General features: G+C 47.2%; 1 protein-coding gene across 1 annotated transcript; it reads left to right on the top strand.

The window, feature by feature from the left end:
* The first annotated feature begins 28 nt into the window (after positions 1–28).
* Positions 29–19450, top strand: LOC147231637 (serine palmitoyltransferase 2-like). Its single transcript, XM_086150545.1, has 12 exons — positions 29–448; positions 4683–4877; positions 5884–6038; positions 7307–7455; positions 9249–9373; positions 9615–9708; positions 10755–10860; positions 11546–11765; positions 12364–12490; positions 13454–13589; positions 14034–14163; positions 16924–19450. The coding sequence occupies exons 1-12, from the start codon at positions 287–289 to the stop codon at positions 17041–17043; spliced, it is 1719 nt and encodes a 572-aa protein (XP_086006671.1). The 5' UTR covers positions 29–286; the 3' UTR covers positions 17044–19450.
* The last annotated feature ends 1220 nt before the right edge of the window (positions 19451–20670 follow it).

The raw sequence follows: 20670 nt of genomic DNA on the forward strand, positions 1-20670 counted from the left end.
CGGTATTCGGCGACTGGATTTTCTGGTTCCGCCGTGAGTGTTCGGACCTATTTGTCGCGCTGCTGTTTGTTCCGTGTGTGTGAGGGAGTGTGTGTGAGTGTGTGTGAGCGAGGGGGGGGGAGATAGCGCCTGGGTGAGCAGAGGGAGAGAGAGACAGAGACCGTTGAGAGGGAGTTTTGTAGTCCGGCTGCGAACGTCCTGTTACCGCCTTGCACCGCAGGCAGCCTCCGTCCCCCTCAACTTACATGAAAGTTCCAGTCGGCGGCCCCGCAATCGTCGGCCAGCGATGACTGAGAGCCCCGCGACCAAGCCGGCCAACGGGAAAGCGTGTCAGCGCGCCAAGAACGGGCTGAGGGCGGACCGCAACGGCTCGCTGAAGAGCCTTCGCCGCTGTCGGGAGCAGCAGCAGTCCGGCCGGCGCCGCCATGCCGAGGAGCCGGAGGAGAAGGTGAGGCCGCGGGATGGGACGGGTAGAGGCGGCGGAGGGTTGGTGACGCTGCCGCTGTTGGGGGAGGTGATGGCGGTGGGACGTCCGCCCGTCGTGTGGTCCCGGAAACACCCAGGCGACGGTGTCACTCGAATATCGCCAGTAAACAGAAACACAGGACTACAAAAACATAGCACAACCGAGAAATAGGAACTACAAATCGCCAGGCTCAGTTCGCCGTCGCACCGCCCCGGCTAACCGCCCGAACTCCGCTTCATTCTTCCCCCCCCAAAAAAAAACTAGTTTTAATGTTTATATGTGTGTATTTCTCCGTGTCATGTTCGTCCGAATCCACGGCGGTACGTATCTCGCCGTGTGTCGTGTCGTTTTGTTTCGTGTATGTGTGTTTTTTCGAGTACCTAGCTTATAAAGTCTAGAACATTCTGTATTTCTTAAGAAGACCCCGCCGCGTTTCGCTAACATTACCTGGGGACGCTGCACCTGTTCGGCCGAAACTCGCCGATAGGGGGCGCTAGTGAGCACCGAGCTGCCGCTCCCTGGAGGCCTAATGAAGTTTTCTACAACAAAATCCCTTCTTGCTGTCCAAAATTACATCTTTTTCCCCCTAACAGTGCGATCAGACGCTGACAACCACCTGGGAAAAGATTCACACTCATTGAAAAGACAAGAGGTCAAAAATTAAAAAAAAAAAAAAAAAAAAAGACTGGATTTTAAACCTAAAATATCCACAACTTCCACTGAAGTTCAGGGGATGTAGGTGTTGAATTCCATCATGCAATAAAAGAGTGTTTTGACGATCGGGGATGAGGCGATCAGAGGGAGACCACGTGTTAGATGTTTGGAGATACGGTCAGAGAAGCCTGAATGACATTGTTCGGGCATTTACAGAGGAGGGATAGTGAACATATTGTTCGAAGGATGCCGGGATTGGAACTGCCCTAGAGGAAGACCAAAGAGAACATTTATGAATGTAGTGAAAGACGGCGTGAAGTTTGTTGGTGTGAGAGACAAGGATACAGAGCAAAGGAATAAGATGGAGTGGGTTGATTCGCGGTGGCGACCCCTGAAGGGAGTAGCCTAAATGAAAGACGGTGTTGACATAAAGTCTGAGTCCTGCCGAGATATAATTGTTTGTATTCAAAGAAACGCGTTGTATTCTTGAATTGTCCCGAGACAAGAGCAACTAGTGCATCTGTTGCATTAGCAGGTACCGAGTCCACTTCGGATACCGTGTTTTGGATCTTGAGATTGGGTGAAGCAAAGGTCACCTGCATAGACACAGATTTCAAACATAGTGACTGAGAGGTGATTGGTTTAGAAGACATTTGGTAAGCTCTGACTGGTTAGTGAGAGCTAGCCGTCCCCCCAGGCAGTTTTCAGACGGTAAACAATGAAAAACAGTGGAAACGGGGGAGCAGAAGCAAATGGCGCTGTGGTGTTTGCACTGAGCTTCATTTACTTAAGCACCATTTTTTCCCTTGACATTTGTTTCCACGGTACTCTGTTGGATAGCTCAGACTTCTTACTGTGAGGTCATCATGACATTGACGGCGACATTGCTCCAAAACCCGTCTGCCCTCCACTCAGGAGTTACAAGATGGTTGACATTTGCCATGGCAGCTCTGTTGTTTGTGCCATGTAAGAAGTAGATGCTAATCTACACAGACTTTTGGTGCCCCCTCATTCATCTGAGCACTTTGGAGTTCTGATGGGCAGTAGCTTGTCCACCACGCTGCTGGTCAGCTTCACTGGGTGATGCCAACTCACCGTGTGGAGAAACAGATCATGGTGTGGTTCTAACACTTTTGTGGTGAGCAGCCATTACAGCACTTATCCAGCTCTTCTCAAGCTCTGCATTTCTACATGGCATTAGTCTCCAAATTATGAACTTCAATGTCACAACTTTCCCATACGTCCGGTTTTCAGATGTTAAACTACCCCTTGAAATAAGTTAATAAGTGACGAGGCTATAGCGTAACTGCAGTCTGAGGCAGGCTGGACATTTCCAAAGTCGACTGGTCCCTATCTGGACTAAAACGAAAAATACAGCAAATTTGTTATTTAAACATTCAGGCAAACACACCCAAAACCAAAACAAACATTTGGATATTTTTCTCCTGCCTTGCCCCATATATTTTGGGAAAAGTTTGCATTTGATGGTACTGATCAAGAATTCTTAGAAAAGAAGTATAAGAACCTCCCAGGTTCATATTACATTTTGTTTGTGTTGCTGTGTGATAAGGATGCATGTAAACTCATGTTTAACAAGTGAAATGTCTTCATTAGAGAGTCAACACAACAAACAAATCCAGAGTGGGCCAGGAGGCTGAAACTCTTCTTACAAGTTCATGGTATATTTGCATTCTTTCCCACCCAGTGGGTCTTTTTTTTCCTGTAGTTTTGTCAAAGTATGTGATATTTTTGTCAACTTTCCCCGGCATCTGGGTCAGTCGGGTTTGTTGTCACAAATGGTCAAGTCTCCTTCTGACTCGAAACCGTGAATGAAAGTAAAGAGGGGGTTGGGAGGGCTGATTGGTTGTGCTCGTGATCACACTCCACTGCAGGGTTTTGCAGTTTGCTTTTTTTTTTTTTTTCCTGGTTGTTTTAAGCGGACTTGTTCAGTAGGTGCAGAAACTCAAGGCCTGGTGAGTGAACCTCAGCTGATTGTGGTTCACGCCAATGTCAGCGTTCCTGCTCTGTAAGGTATTTGAGAGAAAGGCATGACCAGTCACATGTGGTGCCTAATAGCCGTGAGAGACAGACATGCTGCGTGATGGGATGGGGGTAGGGGGTTGTGTAACATTTTAGAATGGCATATTTCTGTTACGTTACGGGTTTTTGCCTTTTTCTTTTATTCAGGATGACAATATCTCTTTGAAAGATGAGGTATAAACCAGGCTTATGGTCGCAGGATTGCTGTCTCGGGTCAGATTTGCACAGATTCGGATCCCTGCCTTATCTCGCGGTCCACGCTTCCCCCTCTGGCTTCTCTCGCTGTGTTTTTATTTCCTGTGTAGTTAGCGCAGGCTGACCTGAGACGAGAAGGGTTTGCTAGCCTCCTCATCTTCCTCCCTGTGAAGTGAGTTAGCAAAGCGCGAGCTGACTTTTACAGCAGGCGGCAGCTGAGTGGGTTTTCAGTTGAGCAGAGAGCTGATAAATCTGATCCCGTGATTCTACCGATGACCGTGGGTCCTGACCGATCCAAGTCACCGTACAGTAAATGAAGTTAATATTGACATCATTGATCACAAGGAATGGCCCAATTCCTCTTTCAGTTTCAGTACTTTCAAATTTCTAGAATATTAGGCTGGTAGCCTTCAAATAATCTGTCCACCGTGGGTTTCATTTCAGGGTGCAGATCCGCCCGTTGCCCCTCCCATTCAATGCAGTGAGGGTGGGTACTCCTGTTCAGGACAGGTTTATAGCAAGGGCCTGCAAATGGGACAAGGAACAGCACTAACCAACGTTGCTGCAGCATCATCGGTTCAACGGTATACTGCTGCTGAAGTGGATTAAACAATCTGTTTAGCAAAAGATGCGCAATACTTCAAAGTTTCGCTGACAAGAAATCAATGTATTCAAGATGTCTCTTCCTGATCTGTTCTTCAGTTCCTTGTTCTATTAACATGATTATATCAAGGCCGGGCCACTTGTGATGGATTAGCATGTCCTAACCTCCGTGGAAATCAGAAAAATATCAGGGGGACTAACCAGTCAGACAATGTCAGGTGGTGCTTTCCTGTATTTGGCACATGCCGCGCATAAATGATCCATTTTGCATTGTTTGAGTCTTTGGTCAGCTGGATTGAGACTGCGAGAGGAGTGTTTAAATTTCCTGTTACTCAATTGAAAGACAAAGATTCTGTCAGCAGTAATGAGCCACGGTCATGTGGTTTGTGATGATGCAATACTGTTTTTTTTTTTTGTTGTTTTGTTTTGTTAAATTTTCCTGGTTCACTTTGAGCATTTGTCTGTACTTTTGTAATGGACATTTTCTCTGCCCGTTCTCGCCACATATCTGTTGAGAGAGTTAAATATTGAGGTTGGAAGTCCTGCCAGATTAAATGATGTGAGATGTACAGAGAAAAACCATGAATCAGAAGCCGCCCCTAGAACTCACTTTAACTGCCTGTGTCCAAGTGCAAGAACTTGAACATCATCATCCAAATCATGCACATTAGATTCGAACTGTGAAGATGGGCTGCTGCTAAAGGATTTTTGTTCTCCTGCTCAGGCCCAGGACGCGTCTCACCATGGAAGCCTGTACAGCCGGCCCTTTCTGGAGTCCTTCGAGGAGACCCCCATGCTGGTGGCCGTCCTCACCTACATGGGCTACGGTATCCTCACCATATTCGGCTACCTCCGCGACCTCCTGCGCCATTGGAAGATCGAAAGGTGCCACATCGCCAGGGAAAAGGAGGAGCAAAAGGTAAGAGTCCAAGTGAAGATTAGAGGATGTGTGTGTCTGATAGAATTTCACGGGTTAATTGTGTTGTTTTACTTGATTAAGGAGAATCAATACAACTAATCCTTCATTGTGTTCATGTTAAAGGCTGGTTTGTGGGGGATTTCTGGAAAAAGAAAAGGGATGTGGCTGCTTTGATGCACAACAGCAGCTTGAGATACTCATAATTAGCATACAGTTCACATCCAGTTGTGTGTACCTGTATGTTGTTTTCATCCTTCTTCTTCTGTGGCGGTCGCCACAGCGAGTTCTTGAATTGTATCTCGGACCGGTTCCCAAAAAAGGCAGAGAGGAAGCTTTCAAAGGTGCTGAAAGTCTGCCAAAAAAAAAAAAAAGGCTCAGATTAGTAAAGCTATCACTCCGACATTCCTTCATACATTCCACAGAAAGTGTTTGTATTTCTTTATCAAACACACCTACAGCACAATACTTCAAATACTTTCAAAGTACCCTTCCGGGCTCTCTCTTTCCCCCCCGAGCTGTTCAACAAGAACACCTGAGAATGTCAACACGCCGCCCGTGTCGGAGTTCTCAGCCCATGCCGAACACGGCCTTGACCGGTCCGATTGTTTCCCAGAGCGTTGCGTAACGTTTGATAGGGAAACCCATTGTTCCAGAGTGTTTTGATTATGTTGAGGAAAGGAAGCGAGCGGCCTAGTTCTCCTATCACCCTCAGGATTTCCAGAGAATGTTATTCCTCAAGAACTAGTTCCTGTGGAGGAAAATGATTCAGCTTCCTACGTGGTGTGTTTACCTGTTAAGGGTTGATATTTCTATTGATAGGGTTCCTGCTTGCTAACAGAGGTATGAACGGTATGTGGTTCTTCTCTCAGGGGGGTGACTTTACATTTGTGCAACTCAACACCGGCAATTAACACCAAAGTCCCTCGCCTTCCTCTTCTAGGTCATGTTTCCCGTCCCCGCCCCCCACGCTAACCTGCCTCACATTGTCGATCCTCTCCCCGTCCAGGACTTTGTGCCCCTCTACCAGGATTTTGAGAACTTCTACAACAGGAACCTCTACATGCGGATCCGGGACAACTGGAACCGGCCCATATGTAGCGTCCCCGGGGCCAAGATGGACCTGCTGGAGCGAGCCTCCCACGACTACAACTGGACTTTTGAGTAAGGACCCCAAACTCTGTCCATAGAGGTGGAACCAGTGCAGGCTAAGTGGAAGCTAAGCGAACACTCTTTTCCAAAAAGTTGGGCTGCCTCTGAGCCGAGCACGGCGAGGGGATGACTTCATGTTCTTAACTGAGCTGATGGTCACGATCGAGGTCGCTGTGAAACTCCGTAAGAAAATAAACCTTTCTGGCCATGAGTCCTGGAGAGGCACGTCATGGCTGTCACTCCGCCCCGTGTCAGAAACTCAAGAGATGGCTCAGTCATGAGGTTTTGTAGAGACACGTTCTGAATCAACTCATTAAGCCTGCCACCGCCTGCAGGATGCCAGAAAAGTCTAGATAAACATGGGTTGAACAGAGCGGAGTGAGGTCGGAGGGATTTCGGAATTTGGCGTTTCGGAATAATCCTGAAATGTAATTGCTTTTCCTTTCTCAACCTTATCAGTCCTCCGTTGTCCGTCTGCTCAAAAGTCTTGTTTTCTCCAACAATTTCTCTAGAATTCACATATATTCCTTGTACAAACAACCTGCACCAAACCGGTTCATGCCCTTACCTCCCCCCTACTGAGTAAAAGGGAAAGACAGCAGATACTCGTCACATGTCTTCAATGTTTATTCCCTGGATGGTGTTCAGACTTCTGCTGCATGATGGGGTCCATCTGCCTCTAGGTTAAATGTGTTGAGTTTTTTTTCCCCTCTTTTAAAAAGGGGGGTGACTTGTAGTTTGATACTCGTGAAAAATTGAAATTGGAAATCCGTATAATACGGATTTGTTTATCGTATTATGGCGTACTTAAGACGTTCATTCATTTACATCCAACTTGTAAGAGCACCGTAGCTTAATGGCGAGCTGTTGTACGGCGATACATTTGCATGGGGTTTTAATTTGGAAAAAAAAAAAAAGAACCATTGTAGTTTCTTTGTGACTTCTTGCCCCGCCCAGTAAAATAGACCCTTGGGTGTATTCTTACCAGTACCCCAGTCTCAGCTCTTTATATTTAAATCATCAACTTTTCACTGATATTGCACAACAAATGTCAGGGGAATAAAGGAACACCGATCTGCTTCTATACTCCTTTAGAGAGCGCTCAGATAAATGCGGTGAAAATAAGGGCAAGAAAAACAGCCCTGTACATCTGACATCACAAAAAATAGGATTTTCACGTATTTTAATTATCTTTGCTTGTCAGTGCTAATTTCTGCAGTAACCCCGGGGTTCTGTTACCGTGTGTGTGATCACCTCCTCTCCCCCTTCCCTCCTTGCAGGTACACGGGTCGGGTCGTGCAGGATGTGATCAACCTTGGCTCGTATAATTACCTGGGCTTTGCCGAGAACGCGGGGACCTGCGCCGACGCGGCAGCCAAGGTCACCATGAATTACGGCGTCGGCGTTGCGAGCACCAGGCAGGAGATTGGTACAAACACACACCGGAGCGCCCACACACACACACACACACACCGGAAGTTAATCACGGATTGATCAAAGGGAACAAAGCATCCAGTGTCTTGAGCGCAATGTAATATCCTGAAGTATTCTCTTCTTTGGCTTCTGTTGTAGCGCACAACGAACGTCGGTTCACGCCCGTGAAGGGACTTATTGAGAACCATCCCATCATTTAAGCCTCTAACCACCCGTTCACAAAGACACAGGGCAGAACAGCCTGAGTCCCAATTCAGAGTGACATGGGGGAAGCAGAGCTGAACCTGACAGAAAGAAATGTACCCAAAGCAGACAATTCATTCATTCCTTCATTATGTATACTGTTCATGCCGCACTCAGGGTGACAGGGCTAGCAGAGGCTATCCCAGCCGTCATTGGAGAGGACGCCAGTCAATCACATACAGAGACTTACAAGCAATCACTCACTCATTCCCACATCATTCGCCCAATTTAGGGTTCTACCATGAAGCTCCTGCATGATCTTGGATTGTAGGAACACAACCTGGAGGAAAGCTATGTGGTGTCGTCTCAGAAGTGAACCAGGGACCTTCTGGCTGTGAGGCAGAAGCGCAAACCACCACGTAGACAATTCACCCAGCAATAAAATATCTAAATTGTCTCTCAATGGAACCTTTTGAAAATTATTTTCAAAATAGACCCCCCCAGCCTTCCGACCATATCGAAATTAGAAATACTCGGTAGACAAGTCTGTGTTTTGTTTGTTTTTTTGCTGACGAAATCACGGCGACAGAAAGTACACACACCAGCTGGGGGTCAGCGGCGAGGCGCTGTGCCGGTTTGGATTTGACCATGAAATGAATGCAAACGCTCCTAATAGAGACTTATTTCGAGGTACGAGTGAATCAGAAACTGGATGTTTCACTCCAGCCCCAGGCCAATAATCCCACCAAGGGAAAGCAAATCTGCATCAACAAGAAGAAACATTTAGTCAATCCGTGGAGATGGAGTCGAACCAGTGACGTTGCTGGCATAGCAAGGAACACCCCCGCACCAGGATGAGGAGTGCAGCAGTTTGAGGTGGAAATACAGGACAGCAAGTGATTAAATCCTGCCCGGAGACAACAACCGCTGATCCAACTCATGATTTATATATGATGTTTGAGCACCGAAGCTGTTTGGATGCTGAATCGCTATGAACAGACTCATGACAGCAATTTAATTAGCGTGTGTTGCACATCGATGTGCACGGAAAACAGACGGCCCATCTGCTTCGCCGAGCCTCGCTCTCGGTTTCCATGAGGCTTCACCTGTGGGCCTCGCACTTTTTGAGTCCACGCTCAGCTGTTGTCGTGGTGATGTATTTGAACATCAGGCGTGCTGACCGGTCGCACAGAGTGAAACCCATATTTCCCCAAGAGGAGGAGCAAAAACAAAGCTGAAAGAGAGAAAACCAGAACCTCATTTATCATTTGGGGAGGGTCAACCTCAAATAAATGACCATGTTGCAAGTAATTTTTCAGTTTTAGAATTTCTTTAAGTTTCGTCCTTTGTTTTGATGCATTACTAGCCCAAGCACAATGGAACAGAACGACCCCAAACATTCTATGAGATTTGTCAAAAACGCCAGTAACTTCCTGGAAAACTACTTTAGGGTACAAAGTCCTCGGTGATGATATATTACAGGTATTACGGTAATTTCTTCAGTGGCCTTCAAGGATCACAGAGAATGAATTTAATGCAGTTTTAGCTATTTCGTATAAGTGTATTTTTTTTATTATTATTTATTTATCTATCTTTGACCATCAGGTAATTTGGATAGTCACGAGGAGCTGGAGAAACTGGTCGCCAGGTTTCTGGGTGTGGAGGCCGCCATGGTGTTCGGGATGGGCTTCGCCACCAACTCCATGAACATACCGGCACTGACGGGCAAGGTAACACCTGGGGGCGAGCAGCCGCAGATCACTTGATTGGGGTCTTTATCACAGTGGGGTGTCTCCTCACTGAAACCACCACCAACCAATTGTAAAGTTTTCCAGAAATGAATCTACTTAGGATGGTTCAGACCATTAGCATTGAGTAAAAGTAGTTGTTTTTTTTAAATATAACAAAGGTTGTTGTTTGTTTTTTTTTTTTTTTTTTTTTTTTTTTTTTTTTGTGGTGCTTTTCCCTCAGGGCTGTCTGATTCTGAGTGACGAGCTGAACCACGCCTCCCTGGTCCTGGGGGCCCGACTCTCCGGCTCAACCATCAGGGTCTTCAAACACAACAGTAAGCCTTTTGCATCACACCGAGTTAGAAGAAGAACAGGGATCCCTCTACTGGGGAAGAGCTACCAACAGGGATATGTTGTAACATCTTAATATTTAATACATACAGCAGGTATTTATAAGTGCTGCCTTGGTCTACCGGGTATACACATTGATATGGTTTATTTAAGTGCGCCTAGATAAAGCCAACAGTAAAAGAACAGATGCAGGGATTAGTCTGTTTGTGTGTGTAGATATGCGTGAATATATAAAATGTAATGATGCATGTGGGAGTACACGTATGTGTGTGTCTGTATGCTATTATAATGTGTAAGTCAAACGCTCACTGTATTCACCATATAAAATACTGATGTCCTCAAATATCCTGTCTGTCTGGCATTTCAAGAGTTTTCTAGTTTTTAAGCCTGAGCAACATCAGTATGGACGGAGGCTTTGTTTCTGTGTTGCCTGACATAGCATTGATGCTAACAAGCTCCATTTCACATGCGTCAGTCGTCTGTGCGAACATCAATTGCACACATGACCAGCATTCTTTCTGTCATCGTTGTTTGACGGAGTCTGCTTTTGTGCAGAGAAAAAATAAAGAAGTTTTTCCACTCGGCTTCTTCAGCTATCTTTGCATAATTAGCCACTAACAGCGCTATGGTTTAGTATGCAGCCGTTAGCCCCGGCTAACAGACTGCGACTGAACACTTCCCTCTGTCAGTCAGTCTCCCAGCTCTTCTTGTCAGTTTATTCAAAAGCTCAAAGAAGCTTGTCTGAACGCACACATTGCTTTATTTTTATTCAAAAGTTCAAAGTAGTTCATCTGAAAGCACATTTTGTTTTGATTTTCCAACATCCAAAAGTGAAGCTGCTATCTTAACTTTTGTCTTTGCTGTATTGAAGCCGTCGGCGGCTCTAGTGAGAGTCAAACCCGGCTCATGCATTATTGCAGCTGTTTCAGCGTAATTACAAACTGTCAGCGGGTGGGCGTTCAGCCCACCCCCCAATGTTTGTAGCCTGAGTTTTAATTTGAATTCATTGGCTGTGTCTATCTCCCATCAGATATGCAGAGCCTTGAGAAGCTGCTGAGGGAAGCCATTGTGCATGGCCAGCCCCGAACGCATAGACCCTGGAAGAAAATCCTCATCGTGGTGGAAGGCATTTACAGGTAGTTTTACCGGCTTCCCTAATTCTTAAGTAAATCACTGGCCGTTTATTATTTCATGAGTATTATTGTTTATTTTATTCATCGCCCCTCATCCTGTTGGTTGTTGGCAAAGGGAGACGATTCAGTGCTCGGTGAGCTCTTTCACTGGTTGTGACTCAGGGGTACTTGTGATTCACCTGGACACACCCCTTCAACCTACGGACTGTGGGCTGTTACCAGAGCCCGTGCCTTTTTTTCTCTAGAACTGGAGTAAACAACTCCCTTAAATCCAGGCCAAAGTCCAACGTCAGTCACAACCTGATTGGCTTCCTCTCCCCGAGCCCACCGTGACAGCGCGATGTCAGCGAAACGGAAAAGCAACGAGGGGCTCCGTTTGGTTCTGACTCTGCTGTTTGGACGGAGCTCCCGTCCAAAGGGCAAAAACACGATACGGGATCCCACGGCACGGCTCAGTTTTAATTGTCTTACAAAGATCCTCACCTTCCTCATCCTCCTCCACTCTGTGGAGGAGTGACCGCTTCCTTGCGGGGCGTGGAAAGTCCGAGCCATCCAAGTCTGCAGCGCTTCCCTGCAGCAAATGCGGTTCTGATCGGCCCTGCTCTGGACCCGAGGGACCTTAGACCTCTGCAGAGGGCTGGAAATGAAAGGGAGTCGTGGTCTGATCCTCTTCTGTGTCTCCTCGCAGCATGGAGGGCAGCATAGTGCGCCTACCTGAGGTCATCGCCTTGAAGAAGCGCTACCGGGCCTACCTTTACCTGGACGAGGCCCACAGCATAGGGGCCCTGGGGCCCAGGGGCCGAGGCGTGGTCGACTACTTTGGCCTGGACCCCTGTGACGTGGACGTCATGATGGGCACCTTCACCAAGAGCTTTGGAGCTGCGGGGGGATACATCGCTGGAAATAAGGTGCGGACTCATGACTTCCGGTGCATCAGATGGAGCGTTCGAATAGAAGCGGATCATAAATATCTGGAATTCGATTTATAGAGATGATGCAGCAGCTCCGGTCGTCATAGTAACTCAGGATCGACTGACTAATGTACTGTGCTGCTTTTTTTGGTTTATGTGTTTATGCATTGAGTAGGTGGGGAGGTTTTCGTGCAAAGTATCCATCATGACAGCCTCATGAAATCCAAAACTTATACACACAAACACATTCGGTATATCCAACGTAACTTGAGGATTTGATGGGAATAACCGTTATTGATCAAAGTATGCTAATCGTCTAAGTAAGGCTGTGATTTATTTCAGTCTGTCAAATATCAAGCCACCATCTCATCTCATCAACAATCCTATTTTGATTTACATTTCCTGTCGCCCTCTCACAGTGCAAAACAGTCAGTTTGTTCGTAGCGAACGCGAGGGCGAATGGTTGGATATCTCTGTATGTGGCCCTGTGATTGACAGGTTACTCCACCTCTATGTCAGCATTGGCTGAGATGTGCTTCAGAGTTGCTTCTTACTCGATAACTCCCGACTCCCTGTTTATCTGCCGGGCCTTTAGGAGCTCATCGAGTACCTACGCTCCCACTCCCACAGTGCGGTGTACGCCACCTCCATGTCTCCTCCTGTGGTGGAACAAATCATCACTTCTATGAAGTGCATTATGGGAGAAGACGGCACAACCCTGGGTGAGTCCTCATCAGTCCAAAAAACAAAAAAAAAACATTCTTGTTTCCCTCCTCAAGTTGAAGCAGTTTTCAAAGCTACATAACAACCGCAGAGGGTTGTAAAAAGCCTCCGCATCTGGTGCTAAAACTTAGCAAATGGTGGAACAAAAAAAAAAAAAAACGTCCTTACTAAAAGCAGAAAATGAGCAGCTTTTGCGATTTGAAAATGTCGTCGTCGACCTTTTGTAAATGTTAAGAGTGCAGAATGGACGACAGCAGTCTGATGAAACCTCCCTCCACGGACGGGAGGGGCAGACTCCTCCAGAGTGCTCGCTCTCTGTTCATTTCTACACTCACTGACTTAATCTGCCACCGATGGTGCAATCAGCTGACGTCGCGCTGGCGCCCCTCCCCCAGCACCACCGCTGCTGTCAGCCTGTCACTCAACCACACCTGGAGAATTCTAGCTACATTAGGTTTTCATGCATACGGGGGATGTTTTTAGAATAAAATTGCTTGAATATAAATATTACCGCTAAAGCAGCGGCTATAGTGCGTGTGTGTTGAAACAGTAGCTGTGTTCATGCTAACCCCTCCAGAAACACCTATTAGTTCAGTAAATGAACCAGCCTCTTACAGACTAGCGTTTGAAGTGATGTGCTTCTAAGTACCATCCATAGTACTTTGATTATTCCTCCTTCTCCTTGCCAAACGGAGGCTTCATTTCCTCACTCTAGGTGCTCTCCATCCCTGCTGTACTTCTCTACCTTGTCCACCAGGTGTCATTGTCTTCTTTTTAAAGAGGCCGCCGGCCGCAAAGCGAATCAAGCCGCTCTGCCAGTAGGGGACCTGCCGTATCGTCCCGAAGCCAGCTTAGAATTGTAGTGTTCTCCTCACCGGTTTCCTCTGGGACTTTAAAAAGGCAAGAAGTCACGCGTTCCAGGACGATATGGTGATAATGGGTCTGATATTGTTTGCCGTCAGGCTGTGACCGCGTCCAGCAGCTGGCGCAGAACACCGTCTATTTCCGCAAGAGGCTCCAAGAAATGGGCTTCATCATCTACGGCAACCAGGACTCTCCCGTGGTCCCCATGATGCTCTACATGCCGGCGAAGATCGGGTGAGTCTTTATCACAACAATAACAGTTGCCGCTCCTTCCTGTGAGTCTGTTTAAAAGACAGCCATACTTCAGGGGAGGGGTTGTAAGTAATCGTAACACAGGTATGTAGTTGCTCATCCTCTCACATGGCTGGATTTTCCCCACACCGCAGAGAGGGTGACCCGGGGTGCAAAACTTTTAAGGTGACCGGGGCTTCCTCCGCAGCTCCGAAATGTTTGAGGAATTAAAATCAGCCCGTTGGCTACAGTGATATTTATCACCCAAGCACACCCTGGATACCTGAGAGTTTTGAGAGAAATCAAACTTCGATAAATATGAAATAACCACTCATTAAATGCTGTCAGAGGAGGATAGTAACCTTAGAAATGTGATTTTAATATCTAGCGTTAGCCTCAGGGTCACTGCCTCTGACTGCTGCTGTTTACCCCTCCGCCTCCATCCAGAGCGTTTGGCAGGGAGATGCTGAAGAGGAACATCGGGGTGGTGGTGGTGGGCTTCCCTGCTACGCCCATCATCGAGTCCCGCGCTCGCTTCTGCATCTCAGCCGCCCACTCCAAGGACATGTTGGACATGGTGAGTCGTCATTTTAACCTCGTCTGTTTCGAGAAGAAGATTCGCGGTATGCCGTAGCGTGTTCATTTGACTAACAGGCTGAGCATCATTAAATGCCGGCTTTACTTCACAAACAGGTTTAAAAAGCTATGCTTTGAAAAAGTTGCGAGGTGTCGGAAGTGTTTTGTCTCTAGTTTGCCCAGTGGGAGCCAGATCCTCCTGGGATCTTACACTAAATTCATACGGAGAACGAGAAAACAATCATTAGCAGCCATAAGTGCTCACTCACCGGAAGGTGTTTGTTTCAGCCCCGGCCATCGTCTTTGCGCCCCCCCGGCCCACCTCCGCCCCCAGCGGGACGCCTCGAAACCCAGCTGTTAAATCTGTTGTTTTTCCGTCGCAGTCTTCCACGAACCCTCCGCTTCCCCCGCTGCTTCCTGCGGAGGCTGCACAACAAAGTCTCCCAGCTCGGGGTTTCATCGGGAGGTTTTTCGCGTCCTTATTCTTTTTACAGTGATTATTAGCATTTTCACGAAAACAATCACGGGGGGGAAGGGGTGCTGACGAACACCCTTTGCTTTCTTCACGTTCATCTCGAGGGTTGGAGGAGCGGGATTGAAGTTTTGCAGGTGTGGGGGGGGGCAGGCAGGGACCCCAGCCGGTAGCGCCTGCCGCCTCCTGCTACCGCTAGGGGGAGCCTGCGCCTCTTCACCGCCTCGGGACTCTTCCCTGATCCCGTGCCGATGGACTCCCGCTGCGGGGCGAACTCTTTCCCGAGGCTCGGTTAGCCTCTCGCTGCCTTCTCGTTTTCTTCTCTTCCCCCTTGGAAAAAAAAAAAAGAGATAAATAAGTAAAGCCTAAGACAGAGAGTGGGAGTAATGTGGGGCTCTAATGCTTTTATCTGTCAAAATGTTGAAATCTCTCTTTGTCGGCCTGCCTCTGTCTCCGCCTCTTTGATGTGTCATGTTGATTTATGTGCCTCTCCTATCTGCCGCTGAGCTCTCGCAGTTTCCCTCTCATTTAGGTGTCCACAAACACCACCCTCAGAGGCTCAACCTCTCCATTTAACCGAGCAGGATTGTAAAAAATGGAGGGGCAAAACAGTTTGTTAATAACTTGAGTTGTTTGCCGTCTGACGAATGAGCTGACGCTCAGAAGTCTCGCCAAGGGCGCGGGGTTGTCGATGCGAAGACGGTTTCCTCCGGCCGGTTAAAAAGGGGCGATGTCAAGGAGTTCATTTTCAGTAGAGCGCCAAGGAGGCCGAGATAGATGCGCCGCCGCGGCTGGATCGCAGTTCGCAGTACCATGCGTCACCGTGGCAACAGATGTCATGTCGACCCGCCTCCACGGGAGCGCTCTGATCTGGAAGCAGTTCGTACTGACCTGTCGTCTCTCTCCTTTGTGAATTTGTCTGACAACCTCTGGCTGCAGTTACATTTAGTATTTATCTAGTATTTTTCACTTGTCGCAGTAATCCCTGTTTTTCTGGACTTATTGAATCGCCAAACCAGAGTAATTTACTTTGAGACGTCGAGGCCCGTGTGGACTCAAACCCTACCGAGCAACTGGGTTCTGACCGTATGACCGTGCTCGAGGGGCAGCGCAGCATCATGCTAACGTCAAAAAGAAAACACGGTTTTAAGACCACAGAGCCAAATCTATCCGCTCAGATTCTGACATTTTTAAACACTAATTTTATAACTCAAGTGTTAAGACCAAATTTTATGTTTCTGTTTTCACATGAGTAGCTCAAGTGGTCAATAACTCGGGCTGGAAAAAAAAAACATTTATTATACGCATTACATAATCAGAGGCAGGAGGAAAAGGAGCAGCAAAGGGGGCAAACTTGTAGATGAATCCCTGAGAAGGGAGACAGGGGAGAAGAAGGAGACGTATGACAATATTGGCTCGTAGCCCGGCAACGTCATTGGAATACTCTGTTTAGCAAAGCTAACTTCAGTATCCCCGTCAACCAGTAGGTGTCACTGCAGAGCGTTACCGGGTCAGCGAGGTCAAAGTGTCACGTGTGGCCACCGGGAATGCTGTTGGAACAGGAAGACAATGTCCGTGTCCCGGGAGCGGTGCCAAGCGGCAGAGGGTCACAGTGTGAGCGTTAGAAAACACAAGGTTTAGTAAGGCTTTGGCCAAACTCTGTGTCTGTGTTTGTGTGTGTGTGTCCTAAGCGAAGGCTGGTCACGCACATTTCTTGATACATGTATGTCCGGCGAGTTCGCTGAATCTGGAGAGCTCTTCCCCCTCTCCGCTTTTTCCAGGAAAGTGGGTGTATGAGAAGAAATCTAGTGGTAATGGAGATGATTGGGCTCCGTCTCTGCTCCCGAGGTCTGGCTCTAAGGGTCCGGTCCGCGGGTGTGTTTTTGCAAACCGCCGACAAACCCATCTGGAGGTCGTCTCTCGGAGGAAGGTGTCGATAATGGTGCTGTTCTCAAAGCAAGGGCTGTCGTGATGAGTCAATCTTTTTTTTTTTTTCTCCCCTGACGTTCGCCGTTCCCCAAGGGAAGAGCACGAACCGTGGCGTGAACAAAAGCTGCTGCACCCTGGTGAATGTAGAAAAATCTGTAGCTTTGCCTCACGGCCAGTGGGAGGGCCAGAGATGAGATGTGTTTGGCACAGCAGCAGGATTCGTGGCACGATCCTCGGTTCCTGATCAAGCTTGGTTAATGTCAAGAGACAGGTGTGGGTTTTTTTTGTTTTTTTTTTCTTTGCACAAGCAATAACATTCACTTAAAACACGTTGTGCCGTCCCTCCCCATGTTTCCGCAGGCTCTGAGCGTCATCAGCGAGGTGGGGGACCGTCTCCAGCTCAAGTACTCCCGACACAGGTTACAACCACCTCTCGCTCGGCCCTTCGACGACAGCGTGTACGAGGACATTGACGACTGATGGCCCTCACACACGCACACACACACACACACACACACACACACACACACACATGCCCCCCCCATGCAGAAAACACAGAACGGGTCGGATCGAAATTCTTCCACAAGGACCAAAATGTCCACAGGTGCCCCCCCTACCCTTGTTGCTAGCTTGCCATGTTTCACCCCCACCCAAGGAAAAAGACTAAAATCTAAATTCTACATTGCCTTACTGCGTGAACATGAACAGCACCTCTGCTCTTTACTGTGTATGTTTATTTTTTTTTTTAACCATTTTGCGTCTTAATTTTGTCCGGGGACTTCACCACACCAAATATGTCAAATAACGGGTTGCGCTTCAGCATTGTGGAATCTCACGGCCGAGCACGCTGGGCGGGCCAGACTTTTCTTTTTCACCTTCCTTCCTGCATCCGACACGTTCCTCAAGCGTCATGTGCGACGGTCAGAAGAGCACGGCTCACTTCTGCCCCCCTCCAGACCCTCTGGGCGGCCGACATTTCACGCCATAAACAGACCGGAAAGCACTGGACGTTGCCTCTTGCACAGGAGACCCGAACCCCAATTCACTGAGTGAGGAGGTGGGAGGGGGCGACTCCCCCTTTCCTCCCCCCTCGCTGTCATTTTGCTAGCACGTCGACTAACAAGATATCACAGGAAGTTGCGTTTTTATCTTTTGTTGTTGTTGGTTTTTTTTTTTTTTTCTCCCCCCCACAAGCCTGACTGGTTATGGGTTTTTGGAGCCGTTAATGATATTCGAGGGTTCGTAACAACTGATACGCCAGCTGAAATGCAGATTAAAAGTACTGTCCGCAAAATGTAAAAAGTATTAAGTCACCCAATCGCTGTTTCTTTTATGAAAGATTTTATTTTGGCTTTACTGGACTCTGCGCAGCCTAAAAGACAGCAGAGCCAATTTCCTTCATCCAATCGCATCGAGTGATCCGTACCAAACCGACCAACCCCAGATGTCCGTTTTCATCTCAACCCGCGTTTAAATGTTCACAGATCTACGTCACTTTGACGTTTGGACGTCGCCCGATTGCGATCCGTTAATGGTTCAACCCATCCGTCTTCAGCGTTCCAAACCGAGTGGCAGTCAGTCAGGCAGATGCAGGGTTTCCTCCCGGTCGTGTTTGAAACAGGAGCCGCGACCTGCATCGTCCGGCGCGATGACGTCCCACCGCGAGAGGCCGATATCGGTCGGGCTTCGGTATTTCCGCGGCAGCGCGCTACCAGGTGCCTTCAACATTTCTTTTTCCGCTCTCCCGTTTCGTACCGGAAGCCCCACCGATCCGGCGGTGGCTCTCTGTTTTTGGGGATGTTAAAGGGAGGGCTTCAGGCTCAGGCGCCCCGCCATGAATGACCGAAGCGTGACGTGCCGTTTTCCAGAGGAAAATCGCAAGGGAACTGAGCGCCGTCTGCCAGAGCCGCTTGACTTCCCAAAGAAACTGGTCAGCAGCCGGAACTTTAGTCTTTAAGTTCACAGAAGTTCTTCCGTGTTCCTGTTTCAGTATATTAGACAGCAGTCAGCACAACCTTGTGTTAAATTGGGATGGAAGGGGCGCAGACGTGTTTTAACCGACTTCCAATAGATCCAAGTCATCATAAAGGCATCGTGTCCCCACAAAACAGGCGCCCGGCGTGTCCCACTCTCTCTCTCTCTAGCGCCAACGCCTCTGCCAGTTCACCGTTGTCACCCGGGTTTAACCCGAACCGGTCCGCAGCCGGTTTCCTGGTCACGCCGCGGCCGCCGAGGTAAAACCGCTGCTTTTTTCAATGGAGTCTGGTGCTGCTTGGGGTGAGGGCGGAGCGCAAACAAGCACCTTTTGCTGCGGGTGGCTAAAAATCCACGGCGCTGCCAGCCGCTCCCAAGCAGCTCCCTGTAAATGCTTCGCTTCCAGGGTGGTACTTCAGCATCTCCACACTGGAGGTTGTTCTGACTGTTGCCTTATATAGTAACTACACTGGCTGATATGTAAGTAACTCATTAGCTCCACATCAAGAAAAGTATCTTTAAGATTAATACCCTGGTTGTGTGTGTGCGTGTGCGTGTGTGTGTGTGTGCGTGTGTGTTACAATAACATGTACATATAATAAATTTGTGATTTATATCTTTTTTTTTTTTTTTTTGTGAAATGGCTGTTTTACATATCCAAGGTAACATCAAACCATGCAGGAAAATGTTTGTGTACATGAATGCACAGGTTTGCTCCTCATTATTTAAAGATGCCTTTTTTTTCTTTTTTTTTTTTTTTCCTTTTGTTAATGGAGTCGCAAACATTTCTTTCAAAGAAAATAAGAATAAAATGAATCCCTGGATAAAAGCTTGGTTTTACAGAAGTTTACTATGGAGTTGATTTTGTATCTTTTATTGTGAATTGTAATGGAATAAAACATTTGAAACAAAAGATAATGTGATTAAACTGCATCCAAAAGGTGTGTTTGAGCTGCCAGGTGACGGGGGAGAGGCTTAACCTGGACGGGTCCGCTTTCCATCACCACGGCTGACGATCAAGACGTCCAACGAGTCTCACTCGCGGACAGTCGAAAGCAGCTGTGTCAAACTCGTGCACAGTAAGCCAAAAATTAAAAATTTGGTACAAGTCAAGTGCTCTGTTTATTGTTGAAATAATTGTCGAATGTGCATATTGAAACCTGAGTTACTGCCTGCCAGACATTAATCATCAAATACATGGTGTAGCAAATTAATAAATATGTTTTCCATGGCTCAATTTGCAACTTTTAAAGAGGAAATTGGAAGTAAAAAAAAAAATTCTACAGACCAAAAAAAAATTCTCAAAGAAAAATCAAATGTCCTTTAGAGGCAAGAAAAAAAAGAGACAAAAAGTAGAACTGTAATTAAAAAAAACGAGAATGTGTTAAAGCCACATGGTACCATAATGGTAAACGGTAACAGAATAAATGTAACCAAATGTAATGTCAAATAAATGTAATCGCTCCTTAATGTTAATTGAATTTATTACTCATTCAAATCCAAATGTTAGGTATTCATTTGCATCGATGTCAAAAAAAATTATGTTTACTAGTTGCTCTGTTACAAAGCTAGCTCTCACTGCTGCAGTGTTTTTGGATGCAGCTTTCATGAATACGTTCTGCTGCCGTCGTAGCTTGGCCTTTAATTCTTCGACAATTTGTTGTTTTTCTACACCGACGCTGCCCCAGAACACAAAACACATACCATTTTTTTCTCTCTGAAGCACAAACTTGTATTGGCCTTCCCATCTGTCTTGAAACAGCCTTCCATCTGGATCGACTTTTCTCTTCCTGGACATTTAGGAATCATTTGTATTTCTCAATTCTTCGCATTGATATGGATTCTCTGCGATCTAATGACTGGATGGTGTCACTTCGTGGGTAATGTGATCGGCATGAATGTAGTTTATGGTCAATGCGTGTGTTCAACTTATTTATACTAAGACCTTTTAAGGCGGGCATTCTTATTTGGCCCGCCGGCCTTGAGTTTGACACATGATTTAGAGTCCTGGTTGAATCTGCTGACTGTCTTTGGACCACAGGGGGAAGATGGAGAACCTCTGGAGAACCCAGGCAGGAGAACAGTAAATGGTTGCACTGCTGTAATAATTAAAGATCCTATCCAGGTGCAGGT

This window comes from Fistularia commersonii, chromosome 8, assembly GCF_037954325.1.
Source record: "Fistularia commersonii isolate RoL2024-O1a breed Wild chromosome 8, RoL_Fcom_v1.0, whole genome shotgun sequence".
Lineage (NCBI taxonomy): Eukaryota > Metazoa > Chordata > Actinopteri > Syngnathiformes > Fistulariidae > Fistularia > Fistularia commersonii.